The following is a 17,523-nucleotide window of genomic DNA, read 5'->3' on the forward strand; positions in this document are numbered from 1 at the left end:
ACAACATTTGCATAGCTCCAGCGTATCACCGTAGAAGAATACTAGGCGCACGTTGGCGCCGTAGACTTGCTGCGGGCCGGGAAGGGAGGAGTAGCTCTTGGTTTAAACAAAAAGGAGGACATGGATCGAACTCAGTCTTTTCCTTTCTTTGATGATCTTCGACACATCTATTTGAATTCTCTGCGGGTGAAGGATTTCTCGTGTGGAGAAAAACCTCTTGAGCGCTATCTGATCGTCGTGACGTCAGCATACAAAAGGCATTTTTTAGGCATGGGTGATTTTGATGTAGCAGTAGGAAGTAGTCCTCATTTTAGCTTTGTCATAAATTCAAGTTTGTAAATTTTGACCAAGTTTATAGAAAAAACATTAACATCTACAACAATCAATACCAGAAGATTCATCAATGAATATTTTTTCACATCATATATCCTTGTTATTGAAATGTACATATTATTTTCTATAAACTTGGTCAAATCTTATAAAGTTTGATGTTGGACAAAGCTAATATGCAGAATAGATAAAAATAGAGGTAGAAACTATTTTGTTTCTTTATATCAATAGTTGTTCTTTAAATACCAGGCATTTACTGAAACGCGAGGGGTACTGGTGACCCGAAAGGAAAGGGACTTGTTTGTGAATCGGTGCATGATTTAAAACTAAACTTTGTTGTTATATAGGAGGCAAAAAAATACATGTGCACATATTTGGTGCTTCTCTCCTGCTAAAGGATTATCTTTTGTGTGTGTGTGTGGGGGGGGGGGGGGGGGGGGGTCATAATAGAGATAAAGTGATGTTATTATTAATAGAACTTGTTCTTGTCCTTAAGCGCGATGACTCTTTTTATTATAGGTGGGGACTTTAATATTATTTGGAAGTGTACTGAACTTGATAGAGCTACAATAATTGTTAGATCGGCTCAGATTCTTAATGCTATTATCCGGTATAAGTAGTTAAAAAAACTTGATTTAGCTGGGAGAAGTTTTATTCGGTCCAACAATCATAAGGATCATCTCGCAAAAAAAAAACAATCATAAGGATCCTGTTTTTGAAGCACCAATACACAATGGGAGGGTTGGTTTCCCTTTGTCTTCTCCAGAAGTTTCCTTAGAATTATCCTGAGCATAATGTTCTAGTTGTAGATATTGGTTTTGAAAAAGCTAAAGATTACTTCTCCTTTTAAATTTGAACAATATGACTTTTTAGACATGATCTGAAAAGATGTAGTAGCTAAGGCTTGGGAAAATACATGTAGAGGAAATCCTTAGATAAATGTCAAAATAGAGCTAGTAAGAAGAATGCCTAAAGGTATTTACAGAAGACAGTGGAAGTTGTCGTCCGAAGAACTGGAGAGTATTGGCAAACATAGTGAAAGTTTTTGTTTATCTATTGCTAATTTTCTTTTGAAGAAACAACTTGTTGAAAGGTTGCATAAAATTTTAAGGAAGAAGAGATTTAGCAGATACGGAGATCTAAGGAGCAAGACCCACTTCAGGAACATGCTATCATTTTCCCTTTTTATGGCAAGGCTAGTGGCAAGAAAGAGAGGAACAAAATCATCTCTTTGAGACATGAGGGGTTTACATAAGAGGGAGGGGGGGTAGGCATATGTTACTGTATGCAACTAGTTTTTCTAAGTCTTTGTTTAGCCCAATAGCTTCTAATGTTTTAGTATTAGCTCCCTTTTGCTTGTGTTCTTGATGAATTGATAGAGAAATATTCGAAAAAGTATTTAGCTAAAAGGAAATAAGAGTTGCTCTGTTAGAAAGAGGTAAAAATTCTTCTTTTGCAGGGATTTTGGGAAAAAAAAAGTCTCTTATCATTTTTTTATTATATGAAGGAATAAAAATTAATTTTACGAATTCCTACTTTGTTTAAAGTATATTTATTAATTTTTTATATAGATACATCATGTAAATTGATCTACTTTAAATAGAAAAAATAAAGTAGAGAGTGAATAAGAAAACATAATATTCGGCCTCATAGGTCAGAAATAGAGTTCTTTCTTTTTATTTTATTTATAGTATTTCTTCTCATTATACTGCAAAAAAATATTGGCTACAATTGAGGAGGTCTTATCAATGAAATTTCCATTTACATGGGATCTAGGCATAATTCCCAACCCATTCTATATAGAATTATTTTCATTCCTTCACAAAATAAAATAAAAACAAACATATTCAAGATGAAGCACAATAAAGTACCAGGCGTATTTGGGCTGCCTATTGAGTTTTACCAGTATTTCTTTATTTATTCTTAGTGGAGATCTTATGCGGTTATTGTTAAATTTACCATGGTATAGCTAGGCTCGGTTATGGTACTTTTGAGTCTTTTGATTACAGTTGTATAGACCTCTATCTTTACTGAATGGTGCGATAAAATGCTATGTTTTTTTGGACAATCTAGAAGACATGAAACAATTCATGTTCTTGAGATATTAAACCTAGTGATCCTACTAATGTTGTTTTATTTCATTAAAAAATGTAGTTTCTTTTCCCTATCTCACAATCTCAATACCTAGGCAAAACTTTGAGCGGGAGAAGCTACACATCAGTCGACTGAATTTTTTAGTTAGGAACAGTCAATTTATGGACCGTTGGATGAAGATCGTATGGCGTCTGGATCTTTTTCCTCCTCCGCTCCCAGACCGCCAAACGTGTCGCCGAACGAACCACCAGCCACCACCACCTGGGGTTGGCGGCGCTCCTGTGACTGCCTCGCCGCCCCGCCCTCCCCGGAACCGCCCCCACCGCCGGTCTAGCCGCCGCCCCCGCCATCCCTCTAGCCCCGCCCGCTGTTGGATTTTTTTTCTTTGGCGAAGTGCGCCACCGCCCCACATCACCGCCGGCAACCACCGCCCCCACCCTGTACCCTAAGATAGATATTCGGGTGATGACAGCGAGCCCCTTCGTTATCTCCGGCGACGCCCTTCCTTCTCCTTCCTTCGTTGAAAAATCGACTGACCCCCCACTGATGCATAGCTAAACTGTTTTCGAGCAGCTACTAGCTAGTATGTCAAGCAAAGGTTTGATTTCCTATGTTTTGGCAGTAAACAGGGGCTTTGCCCTGTTTACCTGATAACATATTGCACTGCACAAGACAGTTTTTTTTTCTTTTTGATGAGGGTAACTGCACAAGACAGCTGGGTTCTTTTGTCTCAAAAAATTCCGAACGAAACGGGGTCCGTTGGGCCGCTTTTCCTCGGAAAAAAGGAGGCATGAGTATCATCGATCGGCAGGACCATGTTCGAAGCTAGTGCGTGGGCTGCCATATCACTTGGAACGCAAGGCAAGCACAACTTGTTACTCTTTCTGCCAAGCGCGAGGCCTGCTGGAAGCTTTTCTGAAGAAACGGTAGGCGAGTCAAACCCTTGTGTCGTGCTTACAAGATCGTGCTAGTAGTAGCCTGTACATGTGTTATCTGAGAGTACTGTTGATGGATAACCGGCCAGCAGACGAACTGCCTGTCTGCTTAGACAATGATGTTGATGCAGCAGCATGAAAGACCTACTCTAGCATATAGGAGTACGATTTTTCTACTATCCTACCATACTACTGTAGTAGTTGAATACCATTTCAGTGTTAGTACTCTTCGTAAAGACGACGGTGTGGTGCCTATGAAATCCTTGCGTCAGTGTAAATCATTGCCGTTCTCTTTGTTTGTTATAGTGGCCACAAAGAGACAGTTTGCTGCCTATGCAACCCTGTGTGCGATGTCCTTGTCTAGGCGAGGTCTCTGCGGTAATTCCTGATTAGTAGTAGTAGTAGTACTATACACCAATGCGCACTGTAATGCGGCACTGCGTGGAGCGACGTTACTGAATTCAGATACTGCGTGCAGTATACTACAGTACCATCTTCCGGGTGAGCAACGATATTTGTGGATTCAGAGACAATCTACCCAGGTGCAGTCAGAGATCTCGGGAGAATGATAAAACCCGTAGTCGATCACCTGCTTGCAGCTTGGTGTTGTAAACTTGTAATCAAATCCAGATGGCACATACGAATCTGGGTTAAGCAGCGCAGCGCAGCGCATTATGTTCTTAGGTTTTTCAGTGAAGATGGTGTATTCGTTAACTAACTTTCAACAGGTACAGCCAAGTCGACAAATGCAGGACGATCGAGTGGTCAGCCAAAGATGGCGTTCCAACATTCCGATCACGTAAGCATCACAGTTTAATTCCCTGCATTCGTTCCATTTACAGTCAAGGCAGTGGATCATCATATATCTCGAAGGATTGCCCCAACCCACTCTGCATATGCCTTGAAGGACCAATGGATCGCCACATAACTGTAACTTAGAGAGCAGTATGATATGAAGCAACCACAACCTTCTTATATAGCTTAATTCAATGGCTTCATATACCTAGGGTCACCTTCTTATATAGCTTCGTTACTGGCAACTTATTTTCCATCATTGATGGTGCAGGCCACCGCCGCCAGTTCAGTATCGAATCGAACATTCCTGCTTGGGTAGGCGGGATGCAACGGCATCACTTACAAGCATCGACAGCACTTTTATCTGAAACTCTGAATTCCGAACGTGCCACTGCAGTGCAGCCCAGGCTCCGGGGCCTCTCCTCCGTGACCCGTGACAGCCGCCGCAATGCATCACCCATCACCTAGGCCTAGCTATTCGATCGAGCTTGACGACAGTGGTTCTACCTTTAAGCAATGGTGACTGGTGCATGGCAGATTCGCGAGCCATGGCCTGACCATTCTGTTGTCCATTTGTCTGTCATGAACCGAAGAAGTGGCTCACCAGACGCGGAGGACAGGGAGGGAGGAGCGATGCCGGCGGCATGGAGAACAAATCGACGCCGATGCTAGAAACTCAGCCATGAGATCGCCTCAAATGGAAACTAAGGTAATCAATCAATCAATCCATGGCGTAGGTCATGAAATTCAGCCATGAGATCCTACTATAGGAGTAGTTTATTTCAGGTAAGTTGCGGCCGCAGGAGGTCGCTCGAAAGAGCAAGTCTGAATCTGTAGCTGGCGCCGCACCAACGCACGTCGCTTCTGAACCGATAGAAGAAACAAACAGCTGTGCGGCAGTGCAAAAATGGATTGCAGCAAGGCCACAGGAGCCACGAGATTATACAAAGCCAACAAAACAAACGGGGAATATGCTTCTACTCTACTGCATTTTCATGTGGCTAAGACAAGCTCTTCGCGTCACAGCTCCATGTGCCCGTCGTCGCTGTCGGCCGTGGCAGTGAACCCGTCGTCGTCAGAGTCGGTGTCCTCGCCACCGCGGCCGCCGTCGCCGTCGCCGTCGCTGGAGGAGAGGCGCGCGAGCCAGCAGCTGCCGTGGAGGTGGCCGCTGACGCAGACAAAGTACTCGAGGCGGCCCTCGTGCGCGCCGAGCCGGCGGCACGCGCTGCGGGGCGCGAGGCCGGCCGCTGTGACGCTCCAGACGCGCGCGCCGCAGTAGGGGCAGCGCACGCGGGGCTCCAGCGGGGCCCGCCCGCCCACCAGGCAGGCGCGCGTGCGGGAGCGCATGAAGCCGCGGAACACGCCGCGGTAGGCGCCCACGTCCTCGTCGGCCGCGGCGCCGGCCGCCGCGTGCTCGCACGGGTCCGACACGTACAGCAGGTCCCCGCCGCAGCGGCGCGACAGGAAGCTCCGGCCGGACGTCTTGGAGAAGCGCGACACGGGCGCGAAGTGGCCCCGCACGCCGGCCCCCGCCGCGCCGCAGCAGAAGAGCAGCAGCTTCGCCAGCGCCGGCCACCCGCCGCCCACGCGGCCCGACGCGGCCGAGGAGCCCGTGGTGAGCGTGGACACCATCCGCGGCGCGCGCGAGACGCAGAGCTCCCGCCACAGCACGCGCTCCGCGACGGCGCGCAGGCGGCGGCTGACCCGCGCCACGGAGCACAGCGCCTGCGGGTCCCAGTTGAGCGCCCGGAACACCAGCGCCAGCACCTGCTCATCCAGGATCCCCACGTTCACCCCGCGGATCCGCGCCCCAATGCCGCGCCCCCCGCTGCTCCACTCGTCGGCGATGCCGATGCCGATGCCGCCGCTCGCGTTCGCCTTGCTGCCGCCCCCGCCGCCGGCGCTGCCAACGCGCAGCCGCCTCATCTCCCGCGTTCCCTCGCTCATGCTAACCGAATGCTACCCAACCCGTGCACCGAGCCAACGGAGTCCGGCGACTCCCTCCCGGCGCCTCCGCGCGTGCCAGCCGAACCTAGTTGCCCGACGTGGTGGTGTGACTCTGAGCGTGACTGCGATTCGCGAGTACGAGCGCGGAGCGGGGCGGCGCCGGCGGGTGGGCAGTTATATACGTGGGCGGCCGTCCCGTCCGTGCTCCCTGGAGGCGACCCCGACCCGGCCGGCCAGCCCTGCTCCTCGTGTCGCCGCGCCGCGCGTGACAAATGTACGGCTCGGCCGCAATAGCCGCTCGCGGTACGGTTGCGATCAGAAAAGCGATCCTTGTCGCACTCCCCCGCACGCAAAATATCTCCATCATCCCCGCACGCTAATCCCTCTTGCCTTGCGTGCCGTCTGCCGTGCCCCCGTCAAAACAGTGCCGTTCTTGGACCGGAGCAGCGCCTGTCGCCACCGCCCGATCCAGGCTCGCTGCCCGGACAGAGCGCGCCGGTGCTGCGCATGCGGGTGCAGCACAGCGCTGCTCGCCATCCCCAAAATATCTTGCGCGCACACTGCCAATCTTAGTTTACTTTGCCATGTATCATGCGAGCTTAGTTTACTTAGCTGACGTACAGCATCCACGGCGGGCACACTGGCGGGCGGGACGCGTGCCCCGGCGGTCGCGCCTGCGCGCCCGTGCTCTGGGGCGACACGTGCCGGCCGGGCCTCGCTTGGCGGGGGACGCGTGGCGCGATCACGGCGGCTGGCACCGGATAGTCTCAGGATTCGGTTGGCTCCTCGGCCGGGGGTGGCGGCGGTGCCGACGCGTGTGGCTGCCGGGAAGACCACACGCGGAAATATCTGGGGCTACGCGGCGCGCCTGGGTTGGCCGAGCGGCACACGCGTCCGATAATTAGCTCGGTCGCTCGCTGCGGGCGTTCCGTTTCTTTGCCGCTACGTACGTACTGGATCAAGATCCACCAATCATCAGATCTGCTGCACGCACAACGGTGGGATTGCATTTATTTTGTCGTCTTGTGGGAGAAGGGTGGAGATGTACGTTACGCAGGGTTTGATAAATGAGTGAATGACGTCTCGGGGCTAAATTTCATGTTTTGACTCTTTTCTGAAGCCTATTCAAAATTTGATCTTAGTTTAAAAAAGTTTCAAGATCTGATCCTTTTGCTACCGCCAGGGACCATGGCGATAGGCACCGTCAAGTCCCTGACGGTAGGGTTGCATGCCCTACCGCCAAAAACCTATTAAATATTGAACACAGTGCGTACTCGTGCCTACCGCCAAGCACCTTGATGATAGGGTTGTGCAGGCTATCACCAGCCTGGTTGGCGGTAGCGATGTTTCCTACCGCTAAAGTCCCTGGCGGTAGGCTGTTAACCCTACTGTCATGGATTCTGACGGTAGCAAAATGATTAGATCTCAAAAAAAAATTAAACTGAAGTCAAATCTCGAATAAATTTTAAAAAAGGGTTAAAATACGAAAAATTGCCACGTCTCGGCTGGCTCTCGCTCCGGTGCGATGGGATGCCCAGGAAACGGGGTTCCTTCAATCATTCGTGGTGTCGGGGGCGATGTCATGGAGGAAGCATCGCCTCGCAGTTCACACAAGCATGGTTTTTTTTCCAGTTCGAATCACGCAAGCATGCTTGTTACTGTCATCAGGTGCTACTGTGCTAGTAACACATCAGAGTTCTTGCCATGTCAAAATAAAAAAAGATTTCGTGCTGAAACACAACTACGAGGTTTTTTCTTCACAGAAATCTCTACTTCTAGAGAGGTGTCCGTAATCGTTTCGTTTCGTCTGTCCCTTCGATTGATCGATCGGAACCCCTCCCCACACGACATCTCTACTCCTAAAGGGGCAGTCTGTAATCGTTTCGTTTCGCTTTGTTTCATTGTCCCTTCGATCGATCGATCAAAATCCCTTCCCTCACGGTAAAAAGGAAAAAAAAATTAGAGAAAGGAAGCAATGCATGGGATCTGATTACTTTAGACTTCTTTTCCTCGCGTGTTTTGTATGCGTGCGTTGGTGTTGGTTGTGTGCATCTTCTCTATGCAGCGGTCGGATATGTGCTCTTAAGGCATGTATCCACTTGAATCTTGATGCACCTTTTTTGAGCCAATAAAATTCACCGTTGGGTTAAAATGATACTATGTGGACCCTTTTACTCTTATCAATTGATTCAAAGGATTCTAACGATATACAAAGACATGAAAAATAAAGTAATTGCAATGGGGTGTCAGTAGATCGTATATTGTTTTTTATCTTGTTTTTTGCAAAAATGATAGGATTCTATTATAAAAGTTTATTGAAAATACAAATCATCTCAAACATAATAAAAATTACATCGAGATTCTGAGACCACCGAATGACCACTAATGCCATCAGAACGAGCTGCTGTCGCCGCTCCCCTACCGGAGCCTTCTTGACCTTGTCCATGACAGCCAGGAAGTCTTTGTGCATATGCCTTTAAGGACCAGCGTCCTGGAACCGCAGTCGTCGTCGTTAACCCTTGCATAAATCTGAAGCACATGGCACCAAATCTCGTCACATGATGAGAAATTCTAACCGCACTGCCCTAGGGAGACGACAAGAATCTGCGTCAAAACTCCATCGTCTACGTCCGAAGTGACAAGCTTGATGAGGATCGAAGCCCAGAAGAAACACCGTCATCCGCCCAAGAGTCGTACCTGCGAGGTCTAAAAAACTCTAATCTAAACTACTAACCGGAGCTGAGGCACTAGGATTCTCCTCTCTGCTACCAGCCGCCAAAGCGGCAGGTAGAGGAGAGGCGCATCAACAGGCTCACCGGTGAAGTCTAGAGGGAAAACTTTGCCCTAGCGACCTAGGGTTAGGGGAGGAATCAAGAGGAAGTAAGAATATAATGCTACATTATTGGGTACCATATATTGCACCGAACAAACAATATAGGAAGTAAATTTAAATCCTGCAAATGAAACCACCTCATTTTTAAACAGAAGAGGCCGCCCTGTACGCTTTGAACTAGTAAAATAGGGAGGTGAAATGAAAAGAGACATCGTGGTGGCCCTGTGCAGCGGGTCCAGCGGATCCACTCTGTCATACAGACCACAAGTGCTTGCCTCAAACCTGCAAGTTGCTGCCATGGAAACACACATTTTTTTGTTTCATATTCCTGGACGATCCCCTTCTTATGCATGTCAGTGAAGCATGCAATGACAAGACAGGTTCACACCAAGCATGCAACTCTTTTTTTCGAGACAAACAGCCATGTATTACTCACTGTCAGCATGAGAATCACGCTGGATACAGGCATTTAGGAATACAGGAACCTGATACATCCAAGTACTCACAAGTCACAACATTCGATTTGGAGCCCTTTTTGGCTGTGTAGTGAGCAGCCATTTTGGCTTCTCTTCTAAGTTCTAACATGATTAAGCTCAAAAGATATACACACCCTAGTAAGATCTTGGATTTGATACACCATAGGGAGGATACACGAACTATTAACGTTCCTACTACGCCACAAATTAATCAACTCAAGGCTATCAATTTCCATAATCACCTTCAGCAGGTCCAGGTTGCACCCTAGATCTGCTCCGTCCCCGCGAGCAAGAGCTTCAGCAGTGATAATATTAGGGAGGGCTTCACACCATTTGTTCCTTGTTGCAATAACCCAACCCTGGTCATCCCGAATGATCACCCCTGTGGCTCCTTGTCGAGTATCCAAATTGAAAGATGCATCAACATTCGCCTTTACAAAACCTACAGGGCGGCGTTTCCATTTAATGATTCTAGCTTCTTCTTTCTCCTTTGCATCAGAATTTGATGTTTGGATCATATCTGATGCCATCTCCCCATGGTATCTTTTATTTCTGAGGGTCCAGATCGCCCACATGCCGCAAAGGATAGCACGACAGAGCTCCTGTGGACAAAAGGCATTATCAAGCAAGTCATGTGACCAAGTAGCAGGATGTAAGCTAGGCAATTTACAACCACATAGTTCTTTAAAAGATTGCCAAAAACATTGGGCAAACACCAAGCATGCAACTGATGCTCTTTTTCCCGTACTTGGTTTCCTCTGAATATGGACGTGCAAAAACCTGTGAGAGCAATCTGACTTTTGAAGTAGACCAATGCATCATGCCTCGCGATTCCAGTACTTGCATCAAGAAACAAGGGAGGCTGCTAGGACTATGGACATGGAGCAAACCAGAGCCAAAATGAAAGTGAGGCTAGATACAAATCCTGTGTGCGCCTCGTCGCCACAGGGTATGCGCTACGTGGCTTTCTCCACAGGCGCGGCGTCGAGATTCTGGAGGATCCACAGGCAGGAATCAGGATGGGTTTCCTTTCTTCTGTAACGCAGGAGCAGGTCAGGGCTGACCAACTCAACCCTTGCGTAACCACTGGCGTCGAGAGGCTGCAAATAAATACGACAATCAGTAGTCTGCTAGGGGATTTCTTCAAAAGTGTTACGATGAAGAAGGGAATAACTGAAAACCTGTATGTGAAATTTTATCATGGATCCATGGTAACATCTAGAATTGGACTGGACTACAGAATCTTAGTCATTTTCTTGAGGGATTTAGGCTGGAAAAAAAATCTTGGGGGAGAAAGCGACTTTAATAACATCAAGCATCTCTTACAAGAGAATTTGGGAGGAACCTAAGACCTAAAAAATTACTCCAAGATAACTGCCGTGTACATCCACCTTCCATGACAAATACTCCCTCTGTCTCTAAATATAAGTCATTTTAGATATTTCAAAAGAAACTACATACGGATGTATATAGACGTCTTTTAGAGTGTGGATTCACTCATTTTGCTCCGTATGTAGTCCATATTAAAATCTCTAAAAAGACTTATATTTAGGAACGGAGGAAGTAAGAAGTAAAGGAGATCAACATGAGAACCATGTAGTAATATTTTCGTAACACCGTGTGCATTTCAGGCATGTTTGCACCAAGTTAGAACATGCAAATGGAGGGTGGAGCTTCCACTGGTTTTCTCTTTCTTTCTACTACCATCCAGCAGCAATCTCCAATACACGTAACATTTCAGATGAAAGTATTCTAAAAGTGAAATTCTCCACCCTCGCAAAAAAAGTGAATTCTCCAGAAAAGGTAAATTAATTGTACTTCTGTAGCTTCCCATTTCACCAACTATGTTGCCTGCCCACACACACTGCAGTGTCCCTTGCTTCATTTGATCCGTTGATATCATTAAAGCTTTTCAAAATTTCCTAAAAACACGTGGGATCAAGGTAGGGACCCACAGTCTGGCAAAATCTTAAACTCGACCTAACGATGAAACCCAAAACACACAAATATACAATGAATTGCGATTTTATGCCACTTAGTTATTAGCATGTATCTCGTGGTTCGCCTTTCTCATTTCTCGGTCTCTTGTTTGACTACGCCGTTGAGCAATTATTTTTCGGGCAGTTTAGTTCATCAGAAATTTCAATTTTGCCAGATGTACCATCTCTCACACTATTCACTAGCTTCAGTGTTCTTCTGGAAAATCTGGAAACCTTTTATGGTGGGATGCTCAATAGCTGGTCCATAACATCACCATAAATACAAGGACATTAATGAGATGTGACCTAAAGCAAAACTAAACATAAATTACTACAGTTGCAAGGTATTGCTGATCTCTACTTGATATTTGTTAGGTGCCTGTTCTGCAAATAACATGCTAGGCATGCATTATTTGCCATTATGTGCGCCAAGCCGGTAACCTGGTCTACAATAGTTATTTTGTCTGTCATCAGGATGCACTGTCCGATTTCCATCAAGGAGGTGATATTCACATAAACATTAGACCGCTGTTGAATGTTGTGAAAATAATCATGTGACCTATTTCCTCAAATTGAGAAGGCAAGATTTCCAATCAGAAGTATGTGTATTTGCAGACAGCATGAACCAAATAAATCAAGTTGACAGCTTGTTACCGCAGATAATTTTCTTTGAAACTAGAAACTTACTGGGTATCTAGCATGGAGAGGAAGCTCCATCACAAGGTTACAGTTCATTGATGTGCTTGGCTTGAGATCAAAATGAATCTCAACAGCTGGCCGGTTGGACAGAGCTGAGGGGAGTTCCAGGTTTGTGTCTCCAAAAACAGCAACATCAAGAAAAACTACAAGATAAAAGCAAATTATCACAATGTAAATGTATATAGTATAATTGACTTGCTAGCTCAGAGTTTTCTCTCACCTTTTCGTTCAACAAAATGATGTAGCTCGAATGGGTCAACAAAGACCCCACTAGGGAGGCTCTCAATTATCACAAGATTCGCATCATAGCCATCAAGGAATTTTACCAAAGTATCTTCGCTGTTACCAAATTTCATGGAATAGACAAGACGGCGGTGGGAACCTTCACCAACAAGTTGCCGGTGCGATTCCAAAAGCACAGGCACATCAGGGTCATTAGTGAGTCCTTTGCACAAGTCAGAAGAATCAGGTACGTCAGCTAAGTCAATATGTTGAGCAAGCGGTGGCGTCAAGGTGCCGGGATATGCATCAGAAACGTATGTCATAGAGCAGGGCATGCAATTGAAAGATTTCTGGCTGCTCCATGCCTGCGCGGAACTAGAATTAGAACTTACAGACAAAATTTTGAACGTCTTGGAAAAAAATGAACCAAAATTTAAAGTAGCGCCTAAGTAGTTAACATTGTGGCTCTCGTTAATCATCAAACACAGTTAACTACCACCAGAAAACTAAACTCACAGAGTAACTCAATCTAACATTGGATGGGTGCACAAATCCTGCTTCCTAGAACTGAATTCAGCAATGCAAATCTGTAGAAAATCCGACGTAGAATCACATAGGCAAACACGTTATTCAACCCCTGGTGTACCTGCTCACTAGGCGACGAACCAGCAGCAGCAATGGAGGTCCAAGCGGCCACAAGCACCACAGCTAGCAATTTTCCATGTGGGACATGCGGATTCAACAGACCTAGAAACATCTCTGAAGAAGAAGCTGCCCCAGCACCTGGGCAAAGAAAAATCAGCGACTATCTGAGCGAAGAAAGAATAATTTAAATCACTCGCTGCCAGCACGGTAATGAAGAAACCCCAATAGTGAAACAAATTCTGGGAATGACATATATCCATCCAATGGAGCCAGGGATCGGTACCAGCAGTATAAGGCAAAAAGCAATCCAGGGCATGGTTGCAAATATTGGGCGTACAGAGTTCGAGGAACGGAACAAAAACAACGACAATAATTATGGAACGGAGGGGGTATCAAATACCAACTACTCCCTCCTTTCCAAACTACTCGTCGCAGAAATGGATGTATCTAGAACTAAAATACATCTAGATACATCCATACCTGCGACAAGTAATTCGGAACGGAGGGAGTACATCACAAATACTCCCTCCGTTCCAAATTGAACTAAGAGCAGTGTTACATGGATGATACTTTATGGCCGATCTTCGCACGACACAAGATTACAGCCCTGTATCCCGTTTGTTCAGTGGGAAACAACCGTTGATGAGTAGTGTCGTGCAACAGCCATCGTTTGCACACTGATTCCGTTGAACTAAAACCATGGCACTTATTTTGAAACGGAAGGAGGAGTTTATTTATGCAAAAGAGACTAGGAGAGCACCTCACAGCAGCTTGCAAATGGTGGCTGTGTCAAGATCTCTAAACTGGGAAATGACGAGTGTGTGTGCATTCTACTATGGCGGAATCAGGAAAATTACAGTATCCTACATCTCAGAATCCGTGCGGCTGTGTCTGCATTTCATAGAAAAAAAATGCAATCCAATTACACATTCACATAATCAGATTTCACAATTTTGCCGTCCTCCAACTAGACTCTAGTCTCTAGGTCTCAAGCATATAAGCGGAAGAAGAGAGCAGTGCGGCAAAATGATACAGTACCTCTCTGGTCTGTGCCGGCCGCGCCTCGTCGCTCCCTCTCCCCGCCGTGCGCTCCGGTGCTCGCAGCCACCGGCCGTCTTGTTGTTCTGCTGCTTGCGTCGCAGAGAATGGCGACCTGGCGCGTCTCCGATCCAGTTTTTTTTCTTCCTTCTTTTTCTTTTTTGGGTGGAGAGGGACGCAGTCGGGGAGAGGCGGCGAGATGGCCGGAGAATGGGCCAGGTCGCGGCCGCCGGCGTCGCTTTGCCTTGGGCGCGAGAGGGGAAGAGGCCGAGAGAGCCAGGGAGATGCGATTTCTGCCCAGTCGATCGTTCCATTCACACATCAGGGACAGAAAGGTATTCACACGTAACAAGGTTTAGATATTAGATTAAGAGAAGATTATAATTGTAAATGTTTCTAATCGGCGGACCGGCCCGGCGATCCATCGGTCGCCTATCATCACGCGCGTCGCTTTCCTCTTCCTCTCTAGATCCTGCCGCCGCCGACGGCTAATCCACTCCGGCGCAGGTTCCCACCCCTAACCACAGCTCCCCGCGCCGACTTCCTCCACTGACCTCGCCCATGGGTCTTCTTTCTTATCCATGCGAGCGGAGTTGTTGCAGGAGCAGGTCTTCGCACCACCGCGCACGAAACCCATCGTGCCCCTCCCTTGGTCCACTCCGGTGAACTGGCCACCGGGCCCGCACCACGTCCTAGACCTATCTGCTCACAGGCCATGACCACACGATACGAGGGGAAGCTGGATGTGCCTGGTGTTCATGGTCTTGCATCCCTCGTCATCGCTTTTTCTAGGGCCGCATGCTGCACCCGGCAGCTGCGTGCTTCGAGATGGTGGCCACCGATGAAGCAACCGGTAGCAGCTGGCGATGGGGACGAATGCCACTGGATGCTGGGATCGCAGTGACGCGTGTTGGAACCGTGTGCCAGAGATGTTGCAATCATGATGGCCTCTTGCTGGAACCGATCGGGGACAACAAAGTTGCATCCATGGCAGCAAAAATTGGAACCCACCGGCGGCAGTCGGTGGTGGGAGATGAGTACCACCGGATGCTAGGTCACGGTGACGCGTGCTGGAACCGGCAGCCACGGATGTTGGAACCATGACGATCGCATGCTGGAACCTGCCGGCGACAGAGCTACATCCTCACCTGCATAACTACATCCATGGCAACAGAAGTTGGACCGCACTGACGCCCGTTTTCTTCCACTTTCCTTATCTCGTGCGCTCTCCTCCTTGCTCTAAGGGGATAGCAACATACGACAGCTAGCCGTCGACGATAGGGACGCCACATGCTGCAAGCTTGCTCTCTCCTCCATCTTCCCTCTCTCCCTCCTCTTGTGTCCAGGTCTGGGAGGAGACGGGGTTGACTGCCGGTCATCAGTGACGACAACAAATGATGAGTCGGGATGAACCGCTAGCTGCAATGGTGGAAGCAAATCCTGCAACCGCAGCTGGGGCTTTCTCCGAGCAGTGTCCCCTGGTGCTACGACTAGCGTGACATGGGCGGACGCACGACGTGCTGCAACCAGAAGTGCGGTGGGTGGAGGCATCGACGACTGCACGAGTTGGTACTGGAACCCAGCGGAGCCGCGGTTGCTGGAACCAACAACAGGGCTTGTTGTGCCCGTGGTAACTACAACCTAGAACCGGCCGGTGTGATGTTGCAACCACGACGACCGTGCCCTGGAATCAATGGGCCAAGATGTTGCGACCATGACGACCGCGCGCTAGAACTGGCTGGCAAGATGTTGGAACAAGGAGTGACGAGTTTCCAACGAGCATTTTTTGCTGGAACCAACGGCTACCAAAGGTAGGACAATCAAAGCAACTAGCGACTTCCAGAGTTGCAATTGTGAGTCACTTTTGTTGTAGTCGACAAGCCACTTTGCTGTGACCGGCGATTACTGGAGCTGCGACCAGCAAGCCATAGCCATGGTGCTACATCTCGCGACCGCGGCGCGGCGAGGAGAACCCACCAATGCGGCATTTCGACGAGGACGTCGACAAATTTTTCCTTTTTTTTGTGAAGCCATGAGATGAGGACGACACACAGATCGCGCATCGTGCGGCTGGCAGGCGACCGGCCGAGTCTTGCGGCGGTCCTAGCACCGCCTTATAAAAGCAGGTGTTTTTGCGGCATACTGCGACACGTGTTCACTATTTCCCAAATAGAGAAACATGTAACCACCATTTGCTAGCATACAAGCTGGAATGCCAATGGCCATTGGTGCTTACCCAAGTCACCTCCGTAAGCACTTCTCAGCCAGTCAACGCACCAGTATAAAACGGCGACGGTTGATCACCGCGACAGAAAACGGGGAAGAATTCTACGGGGACAAGGAGTCCACGGCAGGTCCTTATCGGCGGGGCGCGCACGCGCGACAAGGGTGGGAGCGCACGGCGCCAGCGCCACGGCGGTGTCACAGGCTCGCGCCGCGTGACGTGAGCCCGCGCGGCCGAGAGCCCCCATGTGAGTGCGACCGCCCGAGCAATCCCCACCACGCGCGCCCAGCCAAGCGCACTAGCGCGCACAGATCGGAGCGGGGGCAGGGAGGGAGAGAAAAAAATCCCCGGAAGCTCCCGCGGCCCGGAGCTGATCAGATCCCTCCCCGGAGGAATGGCGGCGGTGGCCGCGCCCGCGGCCGAGGCGCAGCCGCAGGCGGAGGAGCCCTCCCCTCCCCGCCCGCTGCCCCCCGAGAAGCGCGCCGCGCCGACGGACGCCGAGGAGGGGGACGAGCGGCCGGAGCCGAAGCGGCGGCGCGCGCACGTGGCCGCGCTCGAGAAGGTCCCCAGCGCCGCGGCGGCTGCTGCCGCGGCTGCCAGCGAGGAGGAGGACGACGGGTTCTCGTTCCTCGCGCGGAGCTTTTCCGGGGTGGAGACGACGCCCAAGTTCGGGTCCTTCAACCCCGCCGCCGCCCAGTTCGTGGCCTTCCACTTGGCGCGCCCGCCGCCCCTGGTCGACCCGGCGGAGGGCTCCCCGCCGGTGGCGGTGGGTGGCGACGGGGAGGAGAAGGGCAAGGACGGCAATTCACACTAGCGCGGGCAGCATGATTGCTTGATTTTGAGTTAGGCAGCGGGGAATTCACCTTCCCTGAACCTCCAGTTCGTTGGACAGAGCGCTTGGTCGATTTCTCTTGCGTTTACCACTACTTCTTTTCTTCTGCTCCATTCCACTGCTCCCGTTGTACATCAGCGAATCTTGTAGCCTTGTACTGATACGATTAGCGAATAAAGACTGATTTTTTTGGTTGATGTGCTTGCTACCCATGTCTGAGACCTCTAGATTGCAGCCACAGCCTACCATCAGCATCCCTGTTCCCATGGCCCCTGCTAATCCACCTGCTGACTGTTGCACTCAAAGGAAACGAGGCACACTCGGCGGAGTGCTTGGGCCAGGCCTCCAACTGAGCCCAGTACCCCACTGCTCCAGCCTCAGCCTCGAGTTGCACTTGTGGCTGTGTCGTCCAATCCGGTTACAAAGATTGATATGGCATTGTTCAGATCAACGCTTAGATGGGCTCCAGCGCGA

General features: G+C 49.2%; 2 protein-coding genes and 1 pseudogene across 2 annotated transcripts; 1 reads left to right on the forward strand and 2 right to left on the reverse strand.

The window, feature by feature from the left end:
- Positions 1 to 5,101: 5,101 nt before the first annotated feature.
- On the reverse strand, positions 5,102 to 7,178 carry LOC125536671 (EID1-like F-box protein 3 pseudogene; annotated as a pseudogene).
- A 2,170-nt stretch (positions 7,179 to 9,348) lies between these two features.
- LOC125536678 (uncharacterized) lies at positions 9,349 to 14,625 on the reverse strand. Its single transcript, XM_048699928.2, has 5 exons — positions 13,994 to 14,625; positions 12,957 to 13,093; positions 12,309 to 12,675; positions 12,077 to 12,231; positions 9,349 to 10,510 (listed from the first exon to the last, which is right to left on the reverse strand). The coding sequence occupies exons 1-5, from the start codon at positions 14,313 to 14,315 to the stop codon at positions 10,367 to 10,369; spliced, it is 1,125 nt and encodes a 374-aa protein (XP_048555885.2). The 5' UTR covers positions 14,316 to 14,625; the 3' UTR covers positions 9,349 to 10,366.
- A 1,701-nt stretch (positions 14,626 to 16,326) lies between these two features.
- On the forward strand, positions 16,327 to 17,246 carry LOC147991963 (uncharacterized). Its single transcript, XM_087526822.1, has one exon. The coding sequence runs from the start codon at positions 16,612 to 16,614 to the stop codon at positions 17,029 to 17,031; it is 420 nt and encodes a 139-aa protein (XP_087382948.1). The 5' UTR covers positions 16,327 to 16,611; the 3' UTR covers positions 17,032 to 17,246.
- Positions 17,247 to 17,523: the final 277 nt, after the last annotated feature.

This window comes from Triticum urartu, chromosome 1A (assembly GCF_056163025.1).
Source record: "Triticum urartu cultivar PI428250 chromosome 1A, HENAU_Tu73, whole genome shotgun sequence".
Lineage (NCBI taxonomy): Eukaryota > Viridiplantae > Streptophyta > Magnoliopsida > Poales > Poaceae > Triticum > Triticum urartu.